Source organism: Marmota monax, unplaced genomic scaffold (assembly GCF_021218885.2).
Source record: "Marmota monax isolate L192 unplaced genomic scaffold, Marmota_monax_Labrador192_F-V1.1 WCK01_AAM20220418_F8-fsc00026, whole genome shotgun sequence".
Classification (NCBI taxonomy): Eukaryota; Metazoa; Chordata; class Mammalia; order Rodentia; family Sciuridae; genus Marmota; species Marmota monax.
In genome coordinates, this window is record NW_026693108.1 from 10,587,176 (window position 1) to 10,601,893 (window position 14,718).

Consider the following 14,718-nt stretch of genomic DNA (forward strand, 5'->3'; position numbering starts at 1 on the left):
AAGTTCATAATGTTTTCAACAAAGTTAACCTGGAAATATTTTATGTTTGCAAATCAGTCATGGTGGTAGATGTGGCTTTTAGGATTAGATGTTAATTTGGTAGAAGCTACATGGAGCAGTCAGAGTATGGATCGATGGATATGGGAGCCTTCTCAGAAGCCTGTCTGTGGTCTGCAAGCTGCCCCATCTTCTTGGAGTCTGCTTTCCTATTAACTTGAACCCCCTTTAGGAAAAGAAAAGAGTGGATCACAGTGGAGCTTGTGGACCACCCTGGTCTCTGATCCTAGCAGTCATGGACAGCTTACCTAATTAGCCTTTGGAAGTTATGAAGCTAAAGTAGTTGGCTCTGCTCACCCATTCAGACCTCAGGGCCTTGACCCTGAGTGTTAATTGTTATTGGTCTGCCTCCCAACTGTGTCCACTTGCACGGTCCGGCTTTCCCTTCTAGATCATCACGGTGTCTCTTTAAGGTTTAAAGTGGGTGGTTTCAGATACCCGTGTCTTGAGCTGCAGTCTCCATCGTTATAAATTGGTTTTCATTGCTATTTTCCATTTCCTCTCGTTTCCCCTCACACGCCATTGACAGAATGACGGAACTCTGCTCCAAACTGTGCCAAAGGTCTGGAGACCCAGAGTAGCCTGGATCCTAACCCTAACCCTAACCTAAGGCCTACAGGCCGTAGAGGCACTGCAGTTAGCTGCCTTGAGGGGACTCCCTTGTGTCCCATGCCTAAGTGATTCTCTGAGTGCCCCTGGCAGTATGCTGGGCCTGAGCCCACCCGTGTCACTTCAAGACCTTGTGACTAGATGTCCAGCTACCCCCCCCCTGCCCACCTTGCTTCTCGGGCCATGTGGCACCAGAACAGCCCCTCACTCCACCAGCTGCGCTGTCACCTCTTCTTAAAACTCTCAGTGCCACCCCCTTTGTCTACTCACCCACAAAATCAGCTGATGAAGTCTGGGGCCTTGCCTTCTCTCTGGGGTTTCCAGCAAAACCTTGTTCTGGTTTTCTGTACCCCTTCTAAACCTGCTGAGAGTAGAACGCTCTTCTTTGTTGATAGATACCAACTCTTTGGACTCATCCTTAAATGTCATGCTAATTAATGTTCCACTTCACACATGGTGCACAGGAGTCTCTTAAGAGGAGTATGATGCCCACAAACTGAGACACCTTCACAGAGGGGAAGTGGGAAGAGCCCAGCGTGCAGAAGCCATTCTGGCTCAGCATTCATGAAAAGTACTCACGGTCTCTGATTCTGTCCTAAAACAGCACAGAGGCTTACCCGTTTAGGGCATTCATTCCATCACCAGTAATTAATGAAACTTCAAGGGCCTGCCCTGTATTCAGTGCTGGGGATTCAAAAACTAGAAAGACAGAGTCCATACCCGTAAGGGGCTTGCAGTCCAGTGTGTGGGTGTTTTGCTGGGGATCAAACCCAGGTCCTAGTACATGCTCTGGTGCCAGGTCCAGGTGCTCTGCCACTGAGCTACACCCAGCCCCCAGTCAGTATATTTTGATTAAAACAAAGCTTTCTTTGCCGGCACTTAGTATCACTCTCTCATGGCCTTTGCTAAATGGAAGGCTGTGGCCTTTGTACCACTAATTTCTTTGATATCCTTTTTATTAAATTTCCCCCAATGCAACAGAACTCTTCACACTCATGGGCATTCAGGTATCTGTTTTCATTTGGAATTTGAGATATCTTAAAGAATAATCACATTTTTATTTCCCTCTGGCTAGTCAGTGCCCATGTACAAAACCCAAGTGGTAAGCGTGTTCATGACGTGTGTTCATATCATCACAGGTGTGGTTTTTGTTCCAGCTGTCTGGGTTTCTGAGTGCTCGGCAGGGAATCAGAGCTTTTCTGTGGAGACCTTAAGTCCGCTGTTTATTGGGATGCCAATAATAATACTGTTTAATCTTCCAATTTAATGTTTAAAGTGACCCCTTTAAAGATCTGGTCTTTATACTTTTAGGGTCTGGACCTAAAGTTTAAAGAAGTGGGGGAGGGTCCAGCATTAGTTACACATAAACTTGAAATCCAAGAAAGATTTTTCCAGAGGATCAGATCTAATATTATTTTATAAGAGAAAAAAAATTACATGCTCCAAAATCAATGTTTTAGCTAGTTAAAAAGCTCTTTCAGAGGCTGCATCTCTTTTCTAGTAATCTCATTAGCTTCCTTTATAGATGCGGAGTCTGTATTGTAAAGCTCTGGACAGTTTTTAACTACCTGAGTTTATGAGCAAACAACTCTGGGCTTGCCTCTGGAATCCTGGTATTTTCAGAAAATGAAAAATCCCACTCATATAACATTTCCAGTGCTCTGCCCCTTTTCTTGTTTGTTTATTTGTTGTTTTTCTTTTATTATTTAGGTAAAATGTCTCCAAGCAAGATCTTTTGCAACAAAAAAATTTTGGGGAGGGGAGGATTCTGAGGATTGAACCTAGGTGTGCTTTAACCACTGAGCCCACATCCCTAGCCCTTTTTTATATTTTATTTTTTGAGATAGGGTCTCACTAAGTTGCTTAGGGCTTTGCTGAGTTGCTGAGGCTATCTTTGAACTCAAAATCCTCCTAACTCAGCCCCCTGAGCCTCTATAGGCATGTGCCACCACACCCGACAACAAAATCTTATTTTAAAAAGGGGAATGTCCTTGTAAAGGCCACATATTTTTTCTTTATTCAAAAAAAAATCATTAGGTCAAATGAAGTCATTGGTACGCTGGTTTTTATTTCTGAATGTTTCAAACAGAAGGTATTGTTCTTATGATGAGATGTCTTTGTCAATATTTCTTTGTTTTTAAAAATAGTAGTTCAGGTTGGAAATAGTTCATGTCTGTCCTAGAAGCTCGCTAGAATGGTGAAAACAATTGTGTTTTTAAACCAGTACCTTAAAATACTCATCTCGTGGGAGTTAGGACTAAGAAGAGAAATTTACGAAGTCTCACTTGAAGTGGGAGAGAGAGTCTCCTCTAGAGAGAAATGGGTTTGCTACCCATCTAAACAACCGTTTTAAATCCTAGACTGTTATTCATAATCCAGAGACAGAATCCCAAACCTCAGTTGTTCTTAACTTCTTGAACCTTCTTTGTTATTTTGTTCTCCTTATCTTATTTCAGACACCAAGACAGGGTAGCTCTCTCAGAAAGTCGGGCCATAGCCTAACTCATGTCACACGGGACCCCTGCTCTTAGAGTCAGGCCTCCGCCCACTGAAAGCTGCCTGGGACGCCGTCGGGCATGTCTTCTCCGCCTGCACGTTTCTTTCCTTCCTGCATTGCTTGATCCCCCACCCCCATTCAAGGACAGCAAGTCTGACTTTGAGGCTGCGTGTGGAAGCGGGCTTGGTTGGTTCCAACTTTTGGAACGTGAATCTGATGCTCATTGTGTCGCTCTGGCAGCTACAGAGTCGTGGCCACCTGTCTGCGTGGCGCAGTTCCCACACACACCAGGATGTGCCAGTTCCACTCGGCAGAGATGCCAGGCGGAGAGTGTTGAGGAGGGCTAGCGTGGACAGAGTGGTGCTCTTGCTGCAAGGAGGCTCCCCGCTGGAAGCAGTGCCAGATCCGAGGCACATGCTTCATTAAATTGCCACATCTGTTGGCACTTGTGGATGTCAACACTGACAAGTGTCTTTCTGCTGTTGAACCTCCCCCCCCACCCCGAGTTCTCTTTACTCTGTCAGCCTTTGCCTCCACTTACCTACGGGGTTGAATTATCTTAGATAATAGAGACACGTATTGAAACAAGAAAAAAATTGATGAGGCGAATCTTACCACTGGATCACGAACGGTTGGTGTTTGCCAGTGCTGGTCTTGCAAGAGATGAGGGACAGCAGGGAGTAAGAACCATCCTCCCCTGGCTCACTGGAGCCCTCTAGAAGAAAATGAGACAGAACTCTGGGTAAAGGTGTCACCCTGAAGTGCTTAGGAGCTGTGCACAGGTTGGAGTCCCCATCTTGTGAATTTTCTGAACAAAAATATTCATAAATAAAACTGCACCGGAGGTGACATCTGACTCTCACAGTTCATTTTTAACTGTGTTTTTTTTTTAAACAGTTACTTCTGACTTTAAAATTAGTCAGTGTTCTGTTTCTTATATTCTTACGTAATATTTTAAATTAAAAAATGTTTTCAAGAGTCTCTTACAGGATGGTGATTCTTCCAATGTGAAGGGGTTTAAAGACTGTATCTAAAGGTGAAAAGACTTGATTTCTGGCTATATTTGTTCACACTGAGAAAATTATTAACTTTTTGGTATTAAATTATATCATAATCGAATAAGAAATATAGTGATATAAAAGACTTCTGAAAGACATGGAAATAGAGGAAACTATTCATTGATTCAACAGATTTTTACTGAGTGCCCTCTGTATGCAAGGTGGCCCACTGTTACCTGTCTCAGTCATCTTATGCTCAGACTTGGGATAAAAGAATGTGTTAGTTACTCAGTAGGAATGTAGCCACAGAGACACAAACCAAATTCACCTAGATGACATTATATATTGACAGTTATTAGCATTGCTCACTTTAGCAAACTAAGACTCAAAATTGATGTGAGGGATTACATGGGTAAAACTATCCTAGGGCAGTGTATTGCCAGAACTCCACAAAGTGTGGCTGTCCCAACACTCAGAACCCCAAGTTTTGATTTTATAAAGCCTCTTTTTTTCTCATGCCAGCACTGGAGATATTTTGTCAATGCTATGTCAACAGACCTTGGTTTATCATGCACATCATATTACACATTTGGAAAGACGACCTGTTTGACTTATGTGGTTTTAAGATATTAATGAAATTGAGATTTCCAGTTTGGATTCTGGAAAACTCCAAAGTGTATGTGCATGTTTAGTCTTGTGGCTCCTGATAAACTCACGCCCTAATTTTTCAAGTTTTGAAGGTAGAGTTGGAATACAAACAGCAATTCCAGATCATTTTAACTACGAGCTGAGACTTTGATCACATGGTCTAGAGACACTTCTGTGTAATAGAAATGTGGCGCACTCCTGTAATCCCAGCAGCTCAGGAGGCCGAGGCAGGAGGTTCGCAAGTTCAAAAGCCAGCCTCAGTAATGTGAGACATTAAGCAACTCAGTGAGACCCTGTCTCTAAATTAAAAAAAAATACAAAGTTGGGCTGGGGATGCGGCTCAGTGGTCCAGTGCCCCTGAGTTCAATCTCTAGTACCCTACCCCCCCAAAAAAAGAAATGTTGAGAGCCTTATATGTAATTTTAAATTTTCTAATAGTTACATTATAAAAAGAAATAGGCAAGATTAATTTTTAATAATATATTTTGTTTAGTTCAATGTATCAAAAATACAATTTCAATGTAATGTATATTAAAAAAAACCCAAAATATTCTGCATTATGTGTTTCATACAAAGTCTTCAAAATTGGGTGTGTATGTTCCACTTACGACATGTCTCATACGTATTGGGACTAGATAAATTTCGGTAGATTTTTGGCTACGTGGTGACTCCTCTCCTGGATAGTGACAGATCTGGAATGTGGGCCTCTGGGTGCAAACCTGCCACTACGTTAACTGTTGAAATTTTGCCTTTGATCTGAAATTGCCACTGTTGTGAGGAGTGATCCTGAATATTTAATGATCACTGAATAAGGTTCTTAGCAAAGGCACAGGACCTTCCTCTCATATGCTTTCACTCTGGGTGCATTTTACAGGACCCTGGAGACCTAAGGGAAGATTAAAGGGTAGGATTCTTCCAGGAAAATTGCCATTGAGGATTTGCAAGTAGATGTGGAATGAGGGCTTAGGACTTGAGAGAGGTGGTGAAATTACCGGGTGAGATTAGGGAGAAGATTGTTGATAAATCCAAAGGCTGTGTTTTCTGTATGCTATTTTTCTGAATTCAATTAAGTCTGAGATAGCCATCCGAGGAGAAAGCCATTTTAAATTCTGCATGAGTGGGAAAGGAGCCCCATCATTTTCACACCTGTGAAGTAATTTTACTGCATGTTAACAGGGTCTCCTTAAGAGTCCCTTGAGCGTTTCCAATGGGGGAACTGGGAGTTTGTTTCCTATCAGAGGCCTCTGACCCATAGGGAAAAATTAATCCATGTCACAGTCGAATAAAATACAAGGTGATTCAGTTATTCTAGGAAAAGAGGCAAAATGATCTAGGAACTTGCTTTTGAAATTAAGAACCAGGAGCAGTGCACTGAGAAATCATATTCTATTTAGGTGAAAAGTACGAACACAGATTGGGGAGTGAGAAGGTTGTCAAGTCTGATCCAGGTGATAGTTGGTGGGGGTGAGCAGGTGCATTGGTGTCCAGTGAACAGCTGAACCTGGTGCTCTGTCCACTTGAAGAAGATGGTAGGCGAGGCTGGATCTCAGACCTCACCTCCTGCTAGACCTGGAGGGTTGGGGGCAGTGTCTTTACCCCGTTGACCTGTAGAAGAGAACCCATGATAACTAATGGGATCATCTGTCCTTCAAGGTTCTGTTTCCATATGAACTACTCATATGAGACAATGCTTCAGTGGTTTCAGACAGATTCAGGAAAAGCATTATTTTGGGAGGAGGACAGCATTCATTGAGCTGTGGTGGACGAGGCCATCTCTGTCTCTGTAGTGTGGCAGAAGTCCTGGGCTTTTGTGCTCTGGCATGGGACATCGTGAGCTGTGATCACTTTGGATTTTTACCAGCTGAGTCCTGGACTCCATGCTCAAATCTCTGGTTCATTTTCCCAAAATAATTTCCTGAAAGGAATTAATTGATGTGTTAGCTTTAGGGTTATTTTGGTCAAAAAGGTTTTTAAAGCTTTGATACCTGCCAACACTTGTTTGTTAATGAGTGCTAGCAAATGCCCAAATGAAATAAGTAATTCTCGTAGACATAAATGCTCAAATTGGACTCATGCTTAGTATGACAGGCTTTTTAAAAGTTATTGTTGTGGTTAGAATTGTGATCCTTGGGTATTACGTACACATATGTGATTAATTTCTGCAAGTAACCATCCTTAAGTTTGCTTGATGGAACTAAGTGTGCTGACATGTAATAGTTTTTAGTGGAGAGAACTTGATCTCTGGGCACTGTGCCACCTGAACAGTTTGGAGCTAAGACCCAGAATTTAGAAGGGCAGGCTTGGGCTCAGCATCAGGAAGAACATTCTAACACCCCAAAGTTTTAAAAATGAAATGGGCTGTTATAAAAAGTTCCTCTCCCTTGCTGAGGTTGCGCACGCACACGTCAAGGCCGGGTGGCCCCCTGCTGGAGGCATCTTGGAAAGAATTCTGCTTCATTCGCTGAACACGTGTTGCCTTTCAGAGTCAGTCAGGGGCTGCGGATTTGGTCAGTAAAATTTCCAGTTTCTCCTGAAAGCCAGGCATGGTGCCAGGGCTGCAGCTGTTTACAAGCTTGCTACCAAGAATGATGCTCTCAACCTTCAAGGAGCCTCAGAATCATTCTGGAAGCTCTTTAAAGGGGCCAATGGCTGGTTGCCATCCTCAGAATTCTGCTGCAGGAATTCTGGGTGGGACCTGAGTGTGTGTTTCTAACAAGATCCAGGCGCAGGTTCCGGGACCCCACATTGTGAATAGCACTGGTTTAGGATAGTGGTTCTCACCTGGGAATGATCCCCACCCACCAAAGTCCTTTGACTGTATCTGTGACACTCGTGGGGTGAGGGGTGCTACTGGCGTCTAATGAGTAGAACTGGGGATGCTGCTAAGCATCTAGAATGCATGACAGCCCCACAACAAAGACCCAGCCAGCCCCACATCAGTACTCTTGACACTGAGGAGCCCTCATCTGTGTGGGTGACAGAAAGTCAAGTGTTTATAGCAAGCTGTGAATAGATGGTGATAAGATAGCTATGATAGATTGTGATAAGGGCAGTTTAGAGACTGTAACTAATCCTAACTTAATCCTGGAGGTCAGTTAGGGGCACCTACCCACAGGGGCAATAACGCATGCAGTAGGACCATTTGCCACAATAAACCAAGTGAATTTGAAAGAGAAGTGCCTGGGAGGGCGGGGGCACAGTTTTGCAGTTTAAGTGACATTTGACAGCTTTATAAAATGTGTAGCAATTTTGCCAGGGGTGTTCTAGCCTAAGGGAGCTGGGTAAGCAAAGCCAAGGGAGAGCTTGTTGAGTTGGCTGGTGTGCCCAGAATGCAGGGAGACTGGGGAGACTGGAGAGGTGCCGGGTGGTCACATTAGGACGCCAAATGCAAGCCACTTTCAAAAGGGTGGTGTTTAGCCTGAAGGCAGCAGCAGGTGTCAGTCCCATCAGGAATCAGTTCTGTTCACATTTTGCTGAGAGTCCCTGTGGTGCAGCTGGGTATGGGCTGCGTTATCTGGCCATAAGTCTCTACCCATATGTGGAGTGACCAGGTTAAGGGTGCCTCCTGCCCCTAGAGACGCCACCCCTGCTCTTGCGACATGCAAGCCTTCTTTCCATGAGGGCGGTGGGGCGGGGGGGGGCTTTGCAGATTAGTTCTTAGGATTCACAAGACTAATCCCTCCATTCAGGGTCTGCATGTCACACACATACACACAAAAGCGCTTCTTGTCAATGTCCTGAGCAAGCAGTTTGATGAGAACCAGCGCATGCCTTTTATATCGTGTACCACGCAGGGCACATTTCACGACAGGGTGACTCACCAGCCAGCCCCTTGACTGTTGCGTGGAAGCCCATTGGAAATTCCACCTCCCTCTAAGCTGAGGGAGTTTTGCTGACTCATGCGCAGGAAGCATGTGCTGAATGTTTCCTTGGCCCTGGCAGAGTACCAAGTGACAAACACGGTTTTTAATATGTGCACATCTAAAAGGTACTAAAGGTTAGACAATGAAAAGTCAGACTTCCTCCCTTTTCGTCCCAATTTTTCTTCTTAGAACTTCTCAGAAACTAATGTAGCCAGTTTCTTACATATTTTCCAGAGATGTTTTGCTTTTTTGCAGCATGTAACACAAATGGCCAAGCATTCTGTCATAGTTTTTCCCCTTCTCAAATCTGTCCTGAAAGGGGGTGAGGGATGGCTTAGTGCTAGAGCACTTGCCAAAAATGCAGAAGACCCTGGGTTCAATCCCCAACGTGGCCAAAAAAGAAAGAAAAGGCAAACAAGATGCCTCACATCTACCCTGAGATAATTCTTGATGTCCCTGATTCATAGATAAGGGCATTATGACTGTAAGGATAAGTAACTCACTCAATGTCCTATAATAAATAGTAGGAGTGGAATTCTAAAGTGGAACTGGCCCAAGGCACCTGACAAGCTCATGATTGGATCCTCCAAGCGGGCTCCCATTCGTTCATGTGTGGAGATGAGGAGCAGGGACTTCAAAGGAAGGACAGCGATGAGTCCTACCTATCACCTGCCTCCCTTCCCAGCAGTTCAGCTCCTTCCCCAGACTGTATGCACCACTGACCACAGCAGTAGATGGCCAGACCCTGCCTCCTCCTGAGGCAGCTCAGGTCCTACAGTTGTTCTTGAGCTCCCCTGGTCCTGAGCTGCTCACAGGCCCACGTGTCTGGCAGTATTTGACTTCTGTTGATGCCACACTCCCATGCAGGCTGGCAGCCTAGCCTGGCCCACAGCCTGGCTTGTCCCAGGTGGACATTCAGTGCCAGCCCTTTGTCAGTAACCATGCACCCTTTGGTAATGGTCAGAGCCAATCCACACAGGGAACAGAGCAGACCCAGTCTGAGCCATATTATGTGCAGAGAACCCAGCCTTCTGTCCAGGGATTGGTAGACAGTCTAAGAGGTGCTCAGGCCTTCCTAGCTCCTCCATTATGACTGCTGGGGCCATCTTGAAACCAGATGGATTGTTTGCAGTCTCAGTGGGAGTTCTCAACACAACTCATCAAAATGGTCTAGAAGGTGATTGGCAGGTAGGGAAGAAAGAAATTGCCTCATACAGACTCTGAGTTGTAGTGTCTTTGTGGCCAGGACTTTCTTACAATGCCTTCCAAAGGCACTGGGCACCCTCTCAGGAGAGCCTTGAGATGGGATATATGTCCCATCCAGAGGACATTGTCCAGCCAGAATGCAGGAATGCACACACATCCACAGAGGCGTGCGATCTGAAGACCAAACTCCGATTTCGAATTGTAGCTATTTTAGGTGCATGCTTGGAATTTTTGTTTCTGGTGCTAACAAGGTGGAGCACGTTGCATTAATTTTGCATGTATCATTTCTTTGGTTGACAGGTAACAAGGAGAGAGCACACTCATCTACCCTCTGGGTGTTGCTGAGCATCGTCTTGGGAGCAGTGGCCATGCTGTGCAAAGAGCAAGGGATCACTGTGCTGGTAAGAGCCCAGACTCAGGCAGGGCCTGCCCTTTGTTCACATCGTTCCCATCCTACATCTCAGGCCAGCCCTGTCTCTGTGACCTCCTCTACTTCTGCATCCCATTGCTGGCCTAAGGGCATAGACCTTTCTTGACATTGGCTTATGCTGTCATAATTCAGATGAAGACTGACTGGTGCCCTTGTCCACCACTAGTAACTGGTGGGAAATGGTGCACAGGAAGTTTATGGGACCACAATTCATCCTCTGAGTGGTTCCATAGGAAAGAGCAAAGAATGGTTCGAGTTTCCTAGGACGCTCTCACATGCATCAGTAGAGTCCTAGGTACAGCAAGGGACTGACCATTGACAAACCAGCAATGTGTTCAGTCCTGGATTTTGAAAGGGCAGTGTGTAATTTGGAAATGAGGAGATTATAGTTCTGCCAGCCACTGAAACCCTCACAGAACCCCACATCCTCGTCTCTTCTCCAGTCTCCACCGGAGAGTCAGACTTCAACCCACACTAGAATCCAAGTGTTCCATGTTCACAATTTGATGGAAAATGAAAACTAGTTAGTTAGTCTAGTATGGAAAGGAGCGTGTGTGATGATGCTGATGTGTCAGGTGGGGCTTAATCCCCAGAGGGCTTTCTCAACCCAGATGTGCCTCCTCATGTATTTTTACTATTGAGCCTTGAAATCTCAGTAATAGAGTAAACATATCATCTTGGTTCATTTTAAATGTTTTAGAGTACATGTTGTTTTGGAAATATAAGTAAAATCCAGATGTGAAACTTTTTTATTGTCATTATTTTACTGAGATATAGCTTTTGTGCCATAAAAGGCACAGATGTAAAGTATGACTTGAATTTGGACAGTGATATGCATTTATGAGACCATTGTTCTGTCCAGATATGCAACATGCTCATCACCCCAGGAAGAACTTAATGGTGTTGTGTGTGTGTGTGAAAACATCAGAAATTTATTAGTTGCTCAAAACATTACATTGATCTTGACATACCATATATCATACATTTGATTCAAATGGGGTATGAATTCTTATTTTTCCACGTGTACAGATTGCAGGATCACATTGGTTACACATCCACATTTATACATACTGCCTTACTAGTGTCTGTTGTATTCTGCTGCCTTTCCTATCCCCTTCCTATCCCCCTCCCCTCCCCTCTCATCATCTCTCTCTACCCCATCTACCCGAACTCATTTCTCTCTGTCTTTTTTTTCCCCTTCCCTCTCACATCCTCTTATATGTAATTTTGTATAACAGTGAGGGTCTCCTTCCATCTTCTGTGCAATTCCCCTTCTGTCTCTAATTCCCTCCCACCTCTCGTCCCTGTTTAATGGTAATCTCCTTCTCATGCTCTTCCTCCCTGCTCTGTTTTGAGTCACCCCCCTTATATCAAAGAAGACATTCGGCATTTGTTTTTTAGGGATTGGCTAACTTCACTTAGCATAATCTTCTCTAATGCCATCCTTAATGGTGTTTTTTAAGTGAAAATAGTTTTAAAAATCATCAAATAAGAGTAACTTTAAAATCCCTGTCCCAAGTGTGCCAAGACCTGTAACTAAAAACCAGGATGCATACCTGACCGTATGACATCTGTGTTGTGTTGTCTGGGAAAACTCACGTCAAGGCATCTTTCATAGTGTCTCCCTTATGTTGTGATAAGACCCTGGGGCCAGCTAGCTGTGACTTCAGCCATGAACTCAAGCAGACCCATTTGCTGAAGTTCTGGGGTGTGACCGTGCATGCTGTCCCCCCAGGAGCACTTTGTTCATCTAGCCCTGTTCTGTTCCCTCCTCACTGAGGCCCACCTTCCTCCGCACAGGCAGCCAAGCGATCGCTTCACAACTTCAGTGGCACTCCAGTTGCCACTTGAAGCCCCGCCCACAGCTTCCCCCTGTGTGTCACAGGGAACTTGGGCTCCACTTGCCTGCAAGCCGCCAGCTGCCAGCCTCTCCTCAGCACCAAACCCGACAAGCTGTTTCTGCCCCAGGCCTCTGTAGGGATGCTCCTTCTGCCTGGCCCTCCCTGCGCCTGCTCCTTCTGTCCTCAAGTCACACTGACAGTGTCAGTGACCCATCCCATCAGCTCTGTCCCAGGTCTCTTCTGGCTCAGTCCCCACTGCAGTGTCACCAGCGACTTGTTTGCCACCTTGGTGACGGTGGCAGGTTCTCTATAGTGCTGTCATCCACGTGTTCCTTTATTGTCTGCCTCTTCCACTAGACTTTAGTCCCATGAGGGCAGAGACTAGGTCCGTTCTGGGATTCCTAGGGATAAACCTGCATGCACAGAGCAGATTCTCAGCGAGCCTTCATTGCATGGGCAAGAGCACAGAGGTCATTCTAGGACCACCTCGCGTAGGCGCCAGTGGTTCAGCAAGTGCTGAGTGTCTTACGTTAGGCTCGGCTCCCCCTAGGAGCTCCCCAGCGGGGAGAAGAGGGTTCCCCAAGCATAGAGTTACCCCTGTCAGGGTTCATCTGAGTAGAAGCTGTGGTTGAAGCCCCAGGAAGAGAGAGACACAAATTCACTTTCCTTTTCCTCCATTTTAGCCACTTGGGGCTTTAAATTATGAGGGGAAGTTTTAGAAATGTAGGATGTGATCAGAGGTGGAGAAATAGGAAGTAAAAATGTGGAATTTGAGCAACCATAAGAATATCTTGGAAGAGAGTAGTCAAAGCTATTTAGGGGTTCACGTGAGTCAAGGTAAAGATTAGTGGTTTTCCTTATAAAATTAAGGTGAGCTAGCAAGGAAATAGCAAAGAAAAAAAATTGCTACAGAAAGATAATTGAATCTCCTGCCTAGCTCTCTTATTTAAAGTTGACTCTGTGTAAAATGTTTCTCAGCCTTGGCACTGTTGACATTTTAGAGCAGGTAATTCCTTCTGGTGGGGGGCTGTCTTATGGCCTGTCTCTACCCATTAGATGCCAAGAGGACTGCTTTAGTTGTGACAACCTTCATTGCCTCTGGACATTGGCAGACACCGCAAGAGGCAGAATCGCCGTTCTGAGAACCACGGCTCTAAAGCCTTGCTCTGATCTGAAGGGCGGTGTGAGGACAGAGCATCCCAACACCCCAGATGCTTGCTGAATCAGATTCCCTGTGTATCAGTCCTCAGGGCGGCTGCCATACTCGTTTGCATGTCAGAAGCACTAAGGTTAGGCTGGATTTACATAAATAAGATGTGGACATTTTGATGCTGCCTTCAAGTGGGATGGAGGAGGGAGTGTGGTCGTGTGTTTGATGCAGTCCTGGTGACCGCATGATTACCCCTTGGTGACCATCCCACAGCTTCGGGCAGAAAAACAAGCAGCTGGAGAAGACGGCGGCAGCAAAACAGGAAGCTTCTGCCTTCTAGAAAATGGTTTACAGCCAAGCAGAAAGGGTCTCCTGTGACCCACTATGATCACATATCACATGAGTGAATAAAATCAGGACTCTCTGAAATGTTTAACCCGGCACTGGCCCGTGTATTGGATAATTAGTGGCTACCAACAGTTATGGGAGCAGGTTAAATAGGGATGTCATCCTTGCTCTGAAAACCACAAATTACCACTGACTTCTGACAATTTATGATCTTCTTTTCTACAAAGCCCTGTATTAAAAAGATCCCAGTCACATGGGGACAGTTTTAACCATATATTCTGGCTCTATTCAGACCCCTCCTCTTCAGATGGGTCAGGGATATGCTAGGTGACATGGTCTGCTGCAGTGATATTTGCTGAAAGTCTTATCTCAGGGTGGAGAATAGAATCCAAGGTTCATCTTTCCTTCAGCCTGTAACTATAGGCGTAGTAGCTGTCAAAGTAGCCCTTACCTGCAGGAAAGAAGCCATCGTGGGGTGAATGGAAACTGTGCATGGGTGGAGCCACAGCAGCATGCTGCCAGGGGCCTCTCAGGATTGAAGGTATTTGCTGTTCACCTAACAGTCATGGGCAGTTCTCCCAGTTGATGGAAGTATCTGACTGCACAGCAGGCCCAGGCTGACGGGAGGCCCTGCCATGATCCAGGTGCATTTCCAAAGTGGCCCTGGGCATCTCCATCCCAGCCAATTGACAGAGTGGCCAGCTTTCAAACCAAACCCCCCAAATCGTACATATCATTTCTACCCATGCCCCGTCGGCCGAACTCAGCCACATGAGCTTACCTAACTATAGGAAGTTGTAGTCTAGCTATGTAACAGAAGAAGGGGATGCTAGTGGGCAATTGAGACTACCTAAGAGATATCCAAGGCTTCTGATGTGCACCTGCACCTACTCACCATGCCCAGATGAGCCAGCACTTGAGGCTGGCTTACATGGCTGGGTTGGCACTGTTGATTACTGCCTTCCACTTCAGCGTAATTACCCCAGGCAACTAACCACTCTGCTGAATGAACTAAAGGACTGTTTTATGGTTATGAAGAAAAGGGAAAATCAGGGATGGCCTGTGGGAGCC

The 14,718-nt window shown here is 45.4% G+C and overlaps 1 protein-coding gene across 3 annotated transcripts in view; it reads left to right on the plus strand.

The window, feature by feature from the left end:
- Tmtc4 (transmembrane O-mannosyltransferase targeting cadherins 4) overlaps positions 1–14,718 on the plus strand; it is a 56,076-nt gene that overhangs the window by 17,283 nt on the left and 24,075 nt on the right. For all 3 annotated transcript variants that reach the window (XM_046454881.2, XM_058582744.1, XM_046454880.2), the window contains exon 6: positions 10,179–10,279. In XM_046454881.2, coding sequence (XP_046310837.1) covers positions 10,179–10,279 — 101 coding nt within the window. The remainder of the gene's footprint in view (positions 1–10,178; positions 10,280–14,718) is intronic.